The sequence below is a fragment of the Sylvia atricapilla genome, chromosome 1 (assembly GCF_009819655.1).
Source record: "Sylvia atricapilla isolate bSylAtr1 chromosome 1, bSylAtr1.pri, whole genome shotgun sequence".
Lineage (NCBI taxonomy): Eukaryota > Metazoa > Chordata > Aves > Passeriformes > Sylviidae > Sylvia > Sylvia atricapilla.
The window spans coordinates 85986139-86003139 of NC_089140.1; the positions used below are offsets into that span (position 1 = coordinate 85986139).

The 17001-nt window shown below is 38.3% G+C and overlaps 1 protein-coding gene across 5 annotated transcripts in view; it reads left to right on the top strand.

The window, feature by feature from the left end:
* FHOD3 (formin homology 2 domain containing 3) overlaps positions 1-17001 on the top strand; it is a 368131-nt gene that overhangs the window by 250195 nt on the left and 100935 nt on the right. For 4 of the 5 annotated variants that reach the window (XM_066326999.1, XM_066327008.1, XM_066327017.1 and 1 more), the window contains exons 8-10: positions 374-468; positions 4988-5131; positions 7030-7262. In XM_066326999.1, the coding sequence (XP_066183096.1) occupies positions 374-468; positions 4988-5131; positions 7030-7262 (472 nt within the window). Of the gene's footprint in view, positions 1-373; positions 469-4987; positions 5132-7029; positions 7263-8460; positions 8548-17001 lie in introns of all 5 variants that reach the window. The other variant, XM_066327035.1, reaches the window with a different exon arrangement.

A 17001-nucleotide genomic window follows, 5' to 3' on the forward strand; every position in this document is an offset into this window, starting at 1 on the left:
GAAGATTTATCAAAGCCTATATGATCCTATGATAGGTTGGGTAGAATTCCTCTCACTTGATTTTTAGCATTTTGGTGTCAAGCTCACTGTGGTGATAAAGCTTCCCTTGTCATCAAGGGAAAGAAGTTAGTACCTTTGGAGAGAGTCTACCTGCTATATTTTCTATCCCTGCAATAGGTTGGACTGTAGTTTTCACTGTTTACATTAACTCTGTTCTCTGGGGACCAGGAGGGACTGTAGACAAAGCTGGATCTTTCTGCTTGAACTTTCACCTGGACACATATTCCAACTTGTGCTATTTCCTGGGTGAATGTTCTTTGCTGTAGCTTTCCATTTTGATAACCGTAGCCAATGGTTTCTGCTTTTCTTCTAGGATCCAAGCCATGGTCCAACATCATGGAGATACTGGAGGAGAAGGATGGAGTTGATACAGAACTACTGGTCTATGCAATGACCTTGGTTAACAAGGTTTGTTAATTTTGTTAACATGACTGGTGCAGATAATAATGTGTTCTGTTTTATAATGAACTTCCCTGTTGAGAGTATAGGACTGAAGAGACCTGTCACAGAGAAGTTGCAGGACAAGCTGTAACTGATCAGCACACTCCTGTTACTTGTGCTGCAGCCACTCAGGGGCAGCAGCCAGGAGCAGAATTGTTATTTTGGTGGATGTTGTGTGGAACTGTGGTCTGACATGGCTCCTCTCCCAGCGCTGACAATGCAGTGCTAAAGGAAAACATGACAAACTAACTCAACAGACTGTCCAAGGGGAGAAGGAAAGCAAGTGCTAGTGAGGAGATCACGTGCTCACAAAAGCTTGTGTTGTACACATTTTTCTAGTTCATGTAGTTTATTTTTTTGGTTTTGTGTTGGTGTTTTTTTTTTTTTTTTGGTTGGTTGTTTTTTTTTTTCTGAGATACAAATATGATGAATTTAACAGGTCTGAGTGCTAGTAAGAGTGCTTCTACTTAAAAACGTAAGGTTATGTTTTCTTCTTATTTCCCTATATTTTCTGGTGACCAGATATACAAGTCATGGGTTTGCAGTAAAGTCAAATGTTTTCTGAAATATTGACTTATGCTCTTGGGAGGGAGAAAATGGAAAGTCCTTGAAAGTTAGAAATGAGCATAAGTTCCTTAAAAATCAGCATCTAGTCATAGACAAATTGTACGGGGGTACTAAAATTAAAGATTTTTTTTTTTTTAAAGAGCACAGAAAATCAGCATACTCTTGGCAAACAAAAGAATTGTGTGGCTTATGGTTATATTTAATAGGGCAGAGTATTAGGAAATATTATTACTCATGGTATTCACTTAAAGATGCTGAGTTTGCTCATGAAGGTTATACCCCAAGCTGCCAGCTTGTTGGGCTCTTGGCTACAGGATTAGAATCGTGGGTTGCTTTTTTGCTGGTTTCTTTTTTGTTTGTTTGTTTTAATAAAATGATTTCTTGATGACAGATATTTTCCAGCAAATATGCCTGAGAGAGACTAGCCTCTCCTGGTGATGTTACTGATCTTACTGTACTTATACTTAGAGTCACCCTTGCTCCTGCTTCCACAGTAGTAAGGTTCCTCTTAAGTTTAAAAGACCACCTTACCTTACTCCGCCACTGCCCCGGGCAGCCTGTTCCAAAACCTGGCAACCCTTTTGGTGAAAACAATGTCTTCCTAATAGCAAATCTATACCTGCCTTGATGCAACTTGGAGCAATTTTCTTTCATCTTGGCCCTTGTTAACTTGGAAAAGAGGATGACCCCCACCTGGCTACAGTCTCCTCTGAGGAGTTGTAGAGAGAAGTAAGGTTTCCCTGAGTCTCCTTTTCTCCAGGCCGTAGAATCCCAGCTCCTTCAGCCACTCCTCATAAGACTTCTTCTCCAGACCCTTCACCAGCTTCATTGCCTTTCTCTGGACATGCTCCAGCACCTCAAAGTCCTGCTGCTGTATTCTTTCTGAAAAGCATCCCCAGTTATATATGCTTTTGTGTGTAGCTGCTATTAAAACCAAGGTGACTAGTCATTAATGTCTTTACGCCTTATTTTGTGTACTGATTCCTTCTGTCTGAGATAGTTCTCTTCATCATTTGCGCAGTCATAACCTACCTGGGGTCTGACTTCTTCAAAGATTTTCCCTGCTGACACTTTTATTATCCTGAAGTTGATTTCTTTAGTCTGAGTTTTTCAGTACATTTAAAGATATTTTTAGGAGGAGGTAATTCTTTAAAAACATACACAAAGAAAAAACATGTCACAGTCAAAGGAGCAAGGCAGTTATGAAGATGAAGGAAGAGAGGAATCCCACAAATCCACACTTATAATTATGATCTGGCTTATGGGCAGCTTTATGATGTTTTTAATAGGATATTTTTCATGATTATAGAGAAAACAGCAAGCAGCATGTAACAGTTGTAATTTTTTCCCCCACAGAGAATACAAAGAAGGCTCAGAAGGTTTCAGCTTCTCTAGACAAGGAAATGTCAGTTTTCAGTGCAGGCAGAGTCCTCATGAAGGATTTGTCTTAAGGAAGCATATTTGTACTCTTTTTTCTTTCTCCATGTGTCCATTTACAGACTGTTTTCCTTCCTGCTCCAGAGCAGAAAACGTATCTGCCCAGACATAAGAATTGCTCCAGTCCTTTTATCCTCTCCCTCTCTTTTGTTGATGCTTAACCAATTTAGTTATGCCAATATTTTAGTAACCCTCTCTTAATTTGTGAAGATTTAGGCATTAATGAATCTCTTAGAAGAGAATGGTCCCTGTTTAGATACTTCTGGTAGTGCATAGTTCCAGTGTAACCTTTGTAATCTTCCTGGGGTAGTTAGAAATTGAATTTGATATGCTTTAGGCTCTGAAAGTGGATCTGTGTAATGACAAACAGTGCAAAGGAAAAATATTTTATTTCTGTACTTGGGAGTTCAACTGCCCAGTTCTGGTCAACAGCATGCAGAGAAAATTGGATTTACACTGCTATGTGATTTAACATTATAATAACCAATAAAAGACTGCTGACAGCAGCAGTTGCCAGTAAATACTACCTTATGCTGCTGTTTTTCCAGTCTATAGCTTGCCTTACCTTGGATTTTAAAAAAGCTATATTTGAAGATGGGTGATCTGCATATCAACATTAAGATAATTTCCTGGTATTTTTGGAAATAAATGCTCGGAAGATCTAACTGTTCCTCCACCGTTTTGCAGATAAAACATCACGCATTTCACTGTGCGTGAAAGCATTTGGGTCAGGATAGTTGTTGTCCATGTCTTTCATTTGCAACTGAAAGCCTCATAGTTGAACATTTTTCTATTATAATATTTTCACATCCATGTTAAAATTCCACTGAATATTCAGTGTGAGAACTTCATTTGCATAGATTTTTATTCAATGTTAGGTGTCAGTTTAGGAAGGAACAAAATAAATGTAGTATCTGTTTTCAGCACTGTTCAGGATGTTTTAGTTTCATGGTCTTCAGTGGGTTCTAAACAGAGGCTTAAATGCTGTCCTGGAAAGAGACAAATTCTTAATTAAAGCCTGAACATAGAGCCTTAACACTTAATTGATCTTTGTGCTAAGAATTCCTGTTGTGGTGAATTTCTCCAGTCAATAATCCTGTAATGACTGAAGAATAAAATATTCCTGTGTTGTGTTTAGTTAGAAAAAAATTAAATTAAAATGTATGTAGTTGATGCACATATTTCAATGCCTTACATCACAGGACAGAGTTGCTTCAGCAAGACAGCTCCCCATTGCTCTCTCATTAGTAAATGAGAGAGAAATTAGTAAATTTCTCTCTCTGTAATCCAGACTCATTTTTCTGAATGTAAAGCTGCTTGGTGTAGGGAGGCAGCCCAGAGGGGCTGCTGTTTTCTGCACTTTGCTGCTCAGAGCCACCCTGGAAAAGATGGGCTCCAGAAAAATAGCACTCACAGAGCACAGTTCATCCCATCCCAGGCATGAGAAGATGTAACTCTCCTTGGAGAGGGCCTTGGTTTTGCATCTCTTTCCCTTCCTCTTTCTCTTCTTTGCTGGGAGTATAGATAAATTACTTAGCTAATTGAATGGGAGAGAGGAAACTACTTCAGAGTAAACCTCTCTCTGGTGAGCTTATCCAGAAAAACTGTGTTGCTTCCAGCCTACACTCTCAGGTATTTTGCAGCAACCAGCTGTGCACAGGCTGGTTCCTGTGGTGAGGCTTGTGTTGCCCTGCAGGTAGGTGGCATGGCGTGTTCAGTAGTTTCTGCTCAACACATGCAGAGTTGAACTAGTTCTTCTGCATCATGCATAAGGAGCAGTAAAAAACTCAGCACAAACTGACTAGAAATCAGTAGCAAGCTGGAAAAGGAATTAAGGAGTCAATGTACCTTTATTAAGACTTTTTTAATGTGAAAGGGAGGAGAGGATTCACTATCTCTGTAATACAAACCAATTTGTGCTCAGAGAACATGACTGCTGCTGCAGGTGTGGAAGACAGTAGGCACATGGTGCAGGATATTTCCTGCTATCCTGACATCACACAGCTGTGCTCTGGACTTTTTGTTCCTAAAGCTAAACCTACAGGAATCAGTAGGAACTGAGCTTTTTTCTTTTTAGTTAAATGTTTTGTTTTTTTTTTTTTTTTTTTTTTTTTTTTCTTCCTCATTGCTTTTATCCTTATGTTTGATGGTTTAAAATTCTCTGTTCTTTAAGTCTGTACTTGAATGCAGCAAGAAAGAATCCAACTGTGTATTTTAAAGACCTAAATTTTCCATACTTTTTTGTATAAAATAACAACATTGATTTGTTTTGCCAATTAGTCATTTTTCTACAGAGTGCAGAGAGTTGTTTGTTAAAAGCTGTGTCACTTGTTTTTTATTTTCTATCGTTGTCTCTAATCCCACATCATTGGTTTTACTTTATTGAAATCATACATAGCACCACTTGCCACCCCCTTTTAAAATCCTTTGTTTAATTCTTTTCAAAACAAACAGATTTAAATGTTTTTCCTTTGATTCTTAGACACTGTCAGGATTGCCAGATCAAGACTCTTTCTACGATGTGGTGGACTGTCTGGAAGAGCTAGGCATTGAAGCTATTTCACAGAGACACTTGAACAAGAAAGGAACAGACTTGGACTTAGTTGAGCAATTTAACATTTATGAGGTAACATAACATGCCCTGTTTTATGCATCTTGCAGCTTGTGCAAACTTCAAAGCTGAGAGGAGGGGGGGAATGTAACCTAGGTGAAATTTGGTTATCTCTCCTATTTTAAAAGAAAACCATCTGGTTGCTGTAAGTATTATACACATTTGTACATGTGACCTGCTATGGCACATAGCTGCCTTTAATGCAAAGGCATTCCATATTAAAGCTGGGGCATAGTCCAAGGCAAACCAGCACATTTACTGGCCTCCTCTGTGCAACTGCTAGTTACACATGCTGAAGCAAGTAGAAGTTCTTCCCACGTGCAAAAGTATTCAGCTCGTCAAAAAGGTTCGGCTGAGCTCAACTTCACAAATAGCACTTGTTCTGCAACTGAATATCCAGTGAGTCCATGTTTAAGAGTTTACACTGGACCAGATCCTATGCAGTTTGCAGCAGTGGAGTAATGAGTGACTCCACATTTACCACCTAGGTATAAAATAACTACTTCTGAAGCATTTAAATGTTGGGGTAGGATATCCCGTTTCTTAATAATTAGCCTTTTTTCAGGTTTTGGGGAGTGTTGGAGCTAGGAGCTAGGCTGAAGTTGTAACATAAATGTGAATTAGTGTTCTAATGTGACAGAATTAAATGACTTCATCTCTGCCTAAGTCCAGCAAAGGATTTGATAGATTTGGTTCTCCATTTTCTCCATCAATTCTACTTCCACGCCACTTCACTAACTAGCAGAGTTAAGCATTATATACAGCAATTTTCAGGAATAAAAAGAGAATGAGAGGAGTCAATAATGTTCTTTCTTTTTCTATCATCAGAAGCATCATCTTATAAAGCTTTTTTTAAAATATAATGAATAATCCCAAAAGGATGGATTGGTTTTTTGTGCATGTTGCACCTACTGAAAGACTTAATTGCAGAATTGGCTGTTGACTTAGTTGGGTGCCAGCTTTTTCTTCATGACCAAAATAAATTTGAACATGTTTATGCAGATTCTTCCTTTTTTCTGCCAATCCTTTTTTTTTACCTGAAAAATCTGTTCTTCCTCATAGAGGCAGACTGTACACCTCAAGCAGAGATATCTCACTTCCCCCTTTGTTTTTTTAAAAACTTCTGGTAAGAATTACCAGAGTAACAAGACTAATAGAAACAAAAAGATGGACATTCTTCTGAGGACACACACTGCCCTTGCTGTACCTCTGCTTATTTGAGTGGATCCTTCTCATACAATGACTATTTAAATGTTAGGCTGCATTTCAGATAAGAGCCATTAGTTACCATGTTGTTTTTGCCAGGGATCTCTCTCTTCATGTACCACCAGATAACATTTGTTTCTATAAGAGGCACTTCACATTGGCACATCAGGGGTGTGCAGCATTTCGAGATACTTGGCGTTGCACCCATGCTTTAGTCCTCTGCTATTTCCAACACACTGTAGACGGTAAATTCCATGTAATAACTGCAAGTGTCATGTCTGAACATGAGGAAATGTTGAATCAGTCAATGCATAGAATTTTTTCCTGTTGACTTCCCTAAAACCAAGTCTTCACCTAAGTATTTTGGAAGGATATAAAGAGAACTGGTTGTCCAAGACTGCTCAGCTTCCCTGAAAATTCAGTCCCACATTAAAAAGAAAACAAACAGATTGGGAGATACATAAATGTGGTGTTACAGGTCCTCTGGTGTTGTAGGCAAGCCATCAGTACATAATTCCTTTGTTAGAGCTGAGACTCTGTACTAATGGATAGCCAACGACTTTCAGGGCCAGCTGTAGAAACAGGGATGCTGACAGGAGTTATATCAATCAACAATATCATGTTGAGACCGGGAAGTTTTTAAGCCTAGGTGCGAAGACCTGTGGTAGCTGAAGCGACCACGTCAGCCTTTTTCCTGTCTTCCTCAGGTGACGCTGAGGCACGAGGATGGAGACGAGGGTGCCGAGCCCCCTCCCAGCGGGCGCAAGGACCGGAGGAGGGCCAGCCTTGGTGCTGGGGAGCGCAGGGGGCTGGAGCGCCGGCGCAGCCGCAGGCACTCAGCACAGACCCTCAAGAGCACGGTGTCGGCGCCCGCCAGCCCCTGCGGACAGTCCAGCTTCGTGCTGAGCCACGGGCAGCGCGTGGAAGAGCTCAGTGAGAGGTGAGGGAGCTGAGGGACACCCCTTTCTTCTCTCCTTACTGCTCTGTTTATTGGTGTGGTAGGCTTTTCTTTATCTACCTGTTTGCATTGAAATAAAAATGGGAAAAAAAAGTGTATTCAGAGTTCAAACACCAGCGCAAAAAGGAAATGGATTTGTAGGTGACTTACCTACATAGCTAAGTTCTTTGGTGCCATACATCCTAAGTAAGTGGACCCAAACCACATGAGATAGAGCATTGGGAGCTACCTCAGCTTAATTTCTTCCATTGACAGATTTTATATTCACTATGTCCATGTAACAGAAGATTGTAACAAGAGCATGGTAACATTAATTGGGAGCTATTTGTCCTTTGTATGTTACAGTTAATTTTTTTTTCCTCCTCTTCATTCCAGCATAAACATTTGCCTTTGAGGCTACAGCATAGTAATGAATATATCTAATGTTTTGTCATCAGCAAAAGAGAAGCAGTAATGGCTAGCTGAGCAGCAGTCTGCAACCATGGAGTCAGTCAAGGATGGCGTCTTTGCCTGTGCTGTGATGGTTGGCTTAGGCTGTGTGTGCTTAGGAAAAAAAAGACTTGCAGATCCTCAGTGTGTCTGACTGCTGCACAGGAGAGCTGGAAGTAATTTCACTGAAATTAATTGTCTGATCAGCTCTCCTCTCTTTGATGTCAGTGGAGTACAGCAAGCACTGGTGGGCCTTCAGTTATCTAATGTGTTCTACATGCCTGAAATTTTGACCAAGATGAATCAAGCTCTGAGACTGGCTGTTTGTTGACTAAAGGGAATCTGGCTGACTAGCTGATATATAAGCTGCAGACAGCAAAAGCTGGGCACTGCTGAAGATGTAGTTTGAAAAACAGAAGCGTGGTCTGTACAAGAGCATATCTTATATTAATTAGAACCTTTGGGAAGTTCATTGAAGGTTTCTCTTGGTTAGTAGGGGATGCAAACTTGGAGCCTTAAAATCCTATCTTGCATGTAAAGCAGTCCTTCTTGCAAAGAGAGCTGGGTTGACTAAAGTTTAATGGGTTCTGGCAATATGAAAATGTAAGACTCCAGATCATTGAAACAGTAGAGTAGTTGCATGTTGTATACCACATAAATAGCACTTTAATTTTTTAATTATTTTTTTCTTTTGGCATTTGACAATACATTATTGCTTGTTTTCCATCACCTTCCATGGCCTGGTCTTTAGTGGACTGAGAGCTGAGAGCCCTACAGTCTTACAGGCTGATAACAAGGATGACAGTGCATTTGAGGATGAGTTTAAAGCATCTTCAGTGTGAGTACAGCTGGGAGCTTCAGCTGCTCTGCATGGGATGCCTTGTGCATGACCTTGGGCTCTGCTTCAGAACTAAACAAAATCACTGTGAATCTGTAGCCATGGATGTGGAGCAGATATTTATGATTATATGAATTTTGTTGTTGTTATTGTTGTTAAACTGATGAATTTGGATTGGAAATGAGGAGATGCTTCAACTCTGCAGAAATTCTTCATTCTCTTAGTGTTAATTATTAAACAAATTGAAGCCATCTAGGACAACTTCTACCAGTATGTCTTCTCACTATTACTGTGTATGCTTGCTAGCTTTATTTTGCAGTCTTCAGTAACTTCTAATAAATTTGTGTTTGAGATAATTTTTAGTGGGAATAGAGTAAAGGGAATAAAAGCACAACATATTAGTTTTAGAAGCTCTGAAATATTTTTAAACCAACATAACCATTTCAATAATAATGCTACTTTTAAAAAAACATTATCCAGTTCTGCTTCACACACTCTTTGACAGTGACATATTTTAAAGCATAATTTAAGTTTCAATACAGTAAACAAGTCTTTACCTAAGCAATCAGTTTTAATTTTGTTGCAGCTGCAGTTATCTTCTGTAGGACAGTAATTAAATTCTCTTCAATTCCATCTTGCTCACCTGGCTCTGTAAGGAAACAGGCATTCAAATATGAATGTGTGCAATTCTGATCTTTACTTTGCATATTAGTTAAGTAAAAATACTGCCTCAGCCTCCACCCCCATTTTCCAGTCCTCTTAGCAGGTAAAGACACAATATTATTGTAGCTAGAAAATCTCATTTTTTTTCCGTGGGACATTATAGACTACAAAGTATGTTCAGGATTTGAGGATGCAAGTTCTATGCTCAGTGAAATTGTTTAAGTTACCATAAAAAGCAGTTAGTCATCTGTTGGATCTTTTATAATTCTTGTTTTTCTGGTAAAATTATTCTGGTAAACAAGCTTTTCAGATAAGCAGGTTCTGTCCTTCACGTTTTTAGATTCATTATCTCCCCGAATCTGTAGTTGCGGTAGGAAGAGGAAAAACAGCCTTCCTGCTTTATCGTATTCCAGTAAGTCTCAGCTTTCAGTGAAATAGTCCAGATGTGCACAGCACTGTCTCTACACCTGATAGCTAAACTGAGAGAAGAAAAAGAAAAAAGGGAAAAAGGAAAATCCTTATGGCTTCTATTCATTAATGTTTAGGCAAAAAAATAGTGAAGTTGAATGAGTCCTTTAAGGTTTTTACACATTTATAGAATTGGAATTAGACTTAAATGGAAAGAGGTTCTCTGGAATAAAAATTTCAAATTTGAGCACAAAGCAAAATATGTATTGGTTTAAAGGACTTGAACAGAGCATCGTAAGTTTAGATCTCGTGGCAATTTGGAATTTTAAAATCCTGTGTTAGAATATGATGCAGGCATGACCTCATTTTGTCAAAAGAAATGCTCATTATGACCCTACTGCTTCCATTGTTAATGTTGTAGAAAGGAATCTATACAAATGGATAAAAACTACTTATTACCTCTGTATATTGAAAATTACTTCTGTTCAGCCATGAAAGAACTGTCTCCTGCTAATGACGTTTTGGTTCATCACCCTGGTCTCTCTTGAGAAAGGAAAAAAAAAATGGCAATAAGTTTTTGCAGTGGTGTATTTCCCAAAAAATAGTTACAAAATGGATTTCAGTCTTCATTCCTTCACAACTTTTTCTTTCCCAGTAGGAATTGTAACAATACTAATGATAATCTTACTGTGCTGTTCCTGCTGAAAGTTCTAAACTCTGTGTGTGGCTGCAGATGTCTTATGTCTCGTTTTACAGTGAATTATTATACCCAGCGGAATTGCCTCTGATGGACACGGTTAAAGACTGAAGTTGCACTCTTACACTGTACTACATTTTATTTTGGGAAATATTCTAGGTTATTTTTGGACTTCTGTATCAAAATCAGTAGAAGGTTGAATTTCTTTCCCATAATTCTACTTCCCACAATGCTCATGTTTCTTTTCTTTCTAGCTCATCAGCTGTTTTGGCAGTTGCTTTGCTTTTGTTTACCACATCAAACAGGTTGCCCACAGTCATCTGCTTTGTGTCAACTGATAAATCTTCCAAAAAGAGAGAAATTCATGGTGCCGGTAAAACAACAAAAAAAAGAGACAATATTGGCCAAATTCTGTTCTGTCTCACAATGCTCTGTATCCAGAAAAGTTGTCTGAAGTCAATGGAGTTGGTCTGATCTACGCCAGGCTAATTGAGAGCAGACTTCGGGTTTTGAGCTGGGAAAAATTGACCGTAAATGCTAAGGGCAACCAAAAAGAAAATTTGCAGGCCTTTTTCATCCACTTGGCAGCCTGTTTCCAAACTAATGTATTTCTTTTTCGCCTGTGGTTCAAAACAAGGAAGGATCCAGATCTGCTTTGTGTTAAAATAGTTTTCATGGAGAGCAAAGCCTAGCCTGATGTGCCTGTTACTAAATAAATAAGTAAATAAGTTGATAACAGCTAGTAACTAAGAAGGGCTGAAGGTTGATTTCAAGGCCTGTACCTACTGCAACATACTTCAAGATGCCTGTCCTGACGAGCAGCAGGTCTCCTTTGCTGAAACTTCTTTCTCTTGCCATGATGTCATAAAACACCAATAAGCCTGGCAGGAACTTCAGTCCTGTAAACATGATGTTTTAAAGGCTGCGCTGGAGGTACCTCCTAAGGTTTTCTGCCCTGGCCCAAACTGAGTGCTTTAAGTCTGTGGTCGAGCATGCTACATCTTATGCAGTAGATTTTTAAACCTATTATTCCATGGGTTGTGTTGTTTGTCTGTTTTCTTTTTAAAGTAAAGCTAGCTTTCTCCAGCGACACCATGGATAGAGTCAGGGAAAAATGCAAGGAGTGTCATGGAATTTGCACTTGATTTATGTTGTTATTGTATGCCATGATTTATGGCTAAATAAGCATTAAAAGGCAAATCTCTGTCTTTCAGTCTCATCCTGACTGGATTTCAGAGAGTAAAAGGCAGCCTGCTCAGAAATTCTTAGTGCTGTGTTGAGCACTGCGAAGCTTTTCTGAGTTCTGTACATGCAAATCAGAAACAAATGCTCCTCCCAGTTTTTCAATTAATGTTTCACACTTTGCTGTACACTTCCCTTTCTTCATTACTGCACAGAGACCATACTCATCTCTCGCCCTGGGTGTCCCATCAGAGCTGTGTCAGCCAGACCTTAGCAAACATATTCAAGTGAGCTTCTGGGAGATTTACACTCACACCTCTTACCAGCATTTGAGTGAATGGCTCCATCACTATGGAATTAGTTACAGTGAAAGACTGAGGTTTATGAAGTTGTGAATAGCTAGGATTAGGTATTTGCCTCTCTTTAGTAGACTCTCTGCTTTTTATATCCATAGCTTTGATTTGTTTTATATTACCAAAAATCATCAAAGAATCGCTAAGATCAATCTTATAACACTAAATATGTTCATCTCGACATAACCTGGCCATGGTTAGAACTTTCCTGTTGGTATTCCTGTATTTGACACCTCACAAATGAAAGAACTGACTGCCATCTTAAGAACTTACCAGAGTGGAGCCTGCATTCTGCAAAGTTAAGCTTTATAGACAGCAATTCATTCATCATATACTTAATTCATCAGTGACCAAAGCTGGCTTTAGCCAGCTTTCTCTTAGTCAACTATGAGGCTAAAAAAGACAGGAGAAAGACCAGCTGTTCAGATCCACCTTGAGGCTTCCAGATTTTCAATCTGAAGAAAGCTGGCCTTCAGGAGAGCTGTATTGATATGGTAAAAGCAACAGAGAACCACGCAGGAAATTATGTATCTATGAACTTTGCTTTTTTTAGGGTCCTGCCTGGAAGCCTGTTAGGACTCTTCCTCTGAGCAAAGAGCAGCACAGGGAATTCCAAAGTTTCCCACAAATTTCTAGGCTAGCAGGACACAGCTCCATTGCACAGTGTACCCTTGGCTCAAGGTCTTTCACACCCTTTATGGTCCTAGAAAAATACAGGGAAATAGTGGTCTAAATAAAGGAAAGCTGTGTTGAGAAGTCATAAGGACCAGTTTGTTGGAAAATGCATGTTTCTGATGTTTGAGGATTGCCAAGATGCAGGCAGAGATCATGATGCTATTTTGGTTTTACCAGAAAACAATGAATACAGCTGAGCTTCTGATGCTAAGCATTTTTTGTGCTCAGCTTTGGATTCCTGTCGAGTTTCTAACCAACAGCACAAATCTTCGTTTGCTTATTAGGCCCCATTAAGTGATTGTTGACATTGCTTCATGTTGAGCCAAGACTGCAGGGTTGGTTTGACCAAGATACAGCTGAGACTTCTTTTTTTATTATCATGATTTTCCATGTTTTCAGACATCTCAAACCATAACTAATCTTTTATTTTTCTCTAGCACTTACTATGGAAAAAAAAAATCTAGTTTTTGTCATGGTGTTTCAAGTTCTAGTGACTTTCCACAATGCTGCAAGAAAAGATTTGATTGTATAAATACTTAAAGGCTATAGATCAAGGATATAGTGGTGGGTAGAGTTTATTTTATTTTATTTAGGATGGCTTGTTCCACATCTCTTAGAGTTGCTATCTGTGTCAAATATGATGAGTAGTGTGACAGGTATGAAACAGCAAAGTGGGGACACCCGACATCATAATTTGATGTAAGACTCAGGTTGTGGTATAGAGTATTAAAGGCCCAGATGAGAGAAGAAGTTATTTCTCTTTTATTCCTGTAATAGAAAAACTTATTTTTTTCTTCTTGATGTCTATCTCTGGTTCCTAGTTTTGGATGTTTAAAACAACTGGGGCATGAAATTAAACAAAGAAAACATCTCCAAGATAAACATGCAGGCACATATCTGTGGATGTGAATCTCTTTAATGCTTGGACATAGACATAGACGTACAGATACACATATGAGCTGAGCTACCTAGCATTTGTGTGTGCTTTGACACTGAATGGCATATGATCAGTTATAAGAGAGATAACTCTTTTCATAGTGTGGTTGGTATGGGTGAAAATGGAAATGGGATATAAAAAAGAAGAAGTTTTGGAAAGATTAATCTATGAAATGAAATGGCTAAGTAAGGTAGCCAAGGCAGTGTCTGTTTGTAGCATCAGATCTTTATTAGTCTTTGACAACCATAAAAAATATATACCATACAAATACCTAAAAAATCTACCATACAAAAATCTAAACTCCTATTTTGTGTTTGCAGCAGGAGAACACATAAATTTCTCCTGTGCAGGTAGGATTTGAAGTTTGAAGTCAAGCAGATTCTAAAGGAGAATCCTAAAAGTGTGAAATTTGTAATCTCACTCTTTGTAATGTCTTAGAAGCTCCCATAAGGAGTACAGTAGAGGAATTGACATAAGATAGGTTAAGAAAAATTTTCTTTTGAAGCCGTACTATTAAAAAGGACTGGATTGATGTATAGATAGAGATTGACCCATTAGGAGTAAATAATAACACAAACATTTAAAATTTACAACTTGATGAGTAACTCAAGTCCAGGTCCTATTTCTGTTTCAAGTTGATATTGGCTCTTTTTATATAAATTAAAACATCTCTGTAGGTGCCTTAGGTTTTCTAGTGGGGATACTCTTTTCTGACTGCAGGTCTCACTGAAAGGAAATGTTTTATGTTGGTACACAAGCAGAGTCCAGTTAATAGCAGTGTACTTTTGCTGTAAAGGCAATGGTCGATTTTCTTACTTCAGGAGGAGTGAAGAAAGCACTGAAGTTTAAGTAGACTATAGCTGCATGGCAAATAAAATCACAGCATGACTTAGCCTTATTATATTACTTCAGTTTTTTCCACTGTGTGTTTAGCTTTTGTGAACTACCTGAGGAAATACAATGCCAAACCAGGGTGTGAATACACTTCTCTGGATCTGTATGATAGTGTCTTATGCACTGGAGTATACTTGCCTTAGAGGGGTCACCTCTCCAGTGTGTTCCCAGTGTTTGTAAACATGATCCTCTAAAACAGGAAAGGGTTTTTACACATAGGATGCAATGTGGAGAGGAAAAGAACCAGCAGTTTGGCAGGATGCCATTTCCCTTTGAAGAGTCAATAACAGTGGCTTTCCAGTGTTAACCAAAATGTACTTCCAAGCTCTAAAAATAACATTTCTTCTTTCTGTATATTTCAGAGTGTGTGTATATATATATATTTCAGTATATATTGCTCCAAAAGTCTATCTGCATCATTATTCTGTTTCTTTACCTCTCTGCTCTTAGAAATGTAAAAACAGCAATGCTGTTCAATGATCAGAGTTGTGACTCTTGAAGTCTTTGCAAAGCCTTGCCAGTATCTTAAGCAATGCTCTGCTGTCTTGCTCTGCTTTGATGTGTCCTATATAAACCAACTGCAGCAGTTAAACAACTGTGGAGGCATTGCCTAGGTATTATTTAGGTGTGAAAAGCTGTTGCTAATCTTATTTTATGGATAAAAAAGTAATAGGAACCTAAAGATAAAGGGCAAATATGAAGGCATAGTAAGTGCATGTACTTCACATCATTTGCCATTTCATCGACTTCTTGTCTGAACTGTTTTCTTTTTTTAGGGCAGAAATACCAGGATCATTTTCCTTTTGACCTTTGTAATTAGTCACTTTAGTCTTCCTGTATGCAGGTCAAATTTTGAGGCTTTGTAAGTATGTTGCTATCCCAATAATTTCATCTATTTTAATCTTTACATAGTTGCACCAACTGAAGTGGAATAAAAATAGGTAGTGGGGTTAATAGGTGGTTTCTTTCATTTTGTTTTTAATAGAGGAGGAGAGTGTATTGCCATATCTTTATACAGACTTGTAAATGTTGAATTTAAATTATTACCACTTTTAGATTTCACCTAAAGGTCTAATTGAATCTGTTTTGGCAGCTAGCATAGAAGAAAGGGAGAAGCAACAGAAATGTACCAGAATATTTTTTTATTTTACAAGGATTTAGGAATTTGTCTATGAATTGTGCCATCTAAGCTATAAAAGGGTAATCAAACTCATGAATTGAAGAAAATGGCAAGCAACGGCAAGAGAAAATAAAATTACATCCACTGTGACTTATAGATATCTTTCCTTGATGGAACATTTTCAGTTTCTCTTTGTTCACTTGGAGTTCAGGGATGCAGTTGTGCAAGAGGTAAAACAGGTCAGAGGTTTGCAGGAGAGAGGGTGGAAATCAACCTTAAAGGCAATTTGTGAGGTCAGCTGTAATATTCAATTTAAAATAATATTGTGAAATGGGTAATGGTGCTCTTATTTCACGGAATGTGGCTTGTAATTCTGGTCATAGAAACACAGAATGGTTTGTGTTGGAAGAGACCTAAAGATCATCCTCTAGAACTCATGAGTTAATATCTATGTGCATTATATGCGCAGACCAAAGCTTTGGTAGCCAAATTATGGCAAGATGATATTTTTTTTCTGTTGTCCTATATTCTGGTTCATTCCTGATTAAATTCATCCTGAATTAAAATTATTTGAAGCATACCTTACCTTTTCAAAATTTCCTTTGATACAGAATGTGTTTCTGTGCTCATCCTTATTTTGTTGGTGTGGGGTTTTGGTTGGCTTGATTTGGGTTGTTTATTTGTTGAGAGATTTTTTGTTCCTTCAGTACAGCCTTTAATTTTTGTTTTAGCTCTACCTTTGGGATTTTTTTTGGAGGCAGGTAGTGAGAAACTTGTGTTTCTAGGCTACAAGATAGAAAGAAATCCTATGTTCTTTCAAGCTGCCTTCATCAAAAAACTGAAAAGAGATTGCAGAGACCCTGGAGAAAACAGAAACTACACAAAACCTTATACACATTGCTCAGCTCTGGGGTACAGTGGGACAGAGAGCAAGTTTTGGTGCTTTGAGTTCTTGTGGACTAAATGCCATTGTCTTCAGACTGGTGTCTTGGAATCATCCAACTGTGACTAGGTTAGATGTGTGTGAGATGCCAAGCCTGGCATCTTGAGGACTCTGCCCCTGCCTTCAGCTAAACTTCTTAGAGTCCCTTTATTATAATTTCCTTTCATCAGTCTGTATTTATTAGTGCTTTTCTCTTTGCAGCTTTAAATAGCAATTTAATAACAGGAGGGCAAGTTTTTCTGGTGTTCTTTTTATTTCTTCTTTTAAAATTTTTTAATTGTAAAAAGGAGAAAAGTTAATCAATCTTTTCATTGTAAACCCTTTGTCAAGATTTTGTTTTGCTGCCCTAGTGGTTCTCTCTCCATAAACTGCACTTTCATAGTTTTTTTAAATATGCATATTACTTTAAGGGGCTATAAATACGTTCATGTCAAATTTTAGTTGAAACAACTGAGCAAATCCTGTTCCTTAGAAGATGTCTGTTAGTTGCCATGACCAGTGATATACTTCATAAAGATTTGTGGAGAGGTGGGATTTTGTTTATTTGTTTAGGGTTTTTTAACCTGCAGCAGTAATCCATTT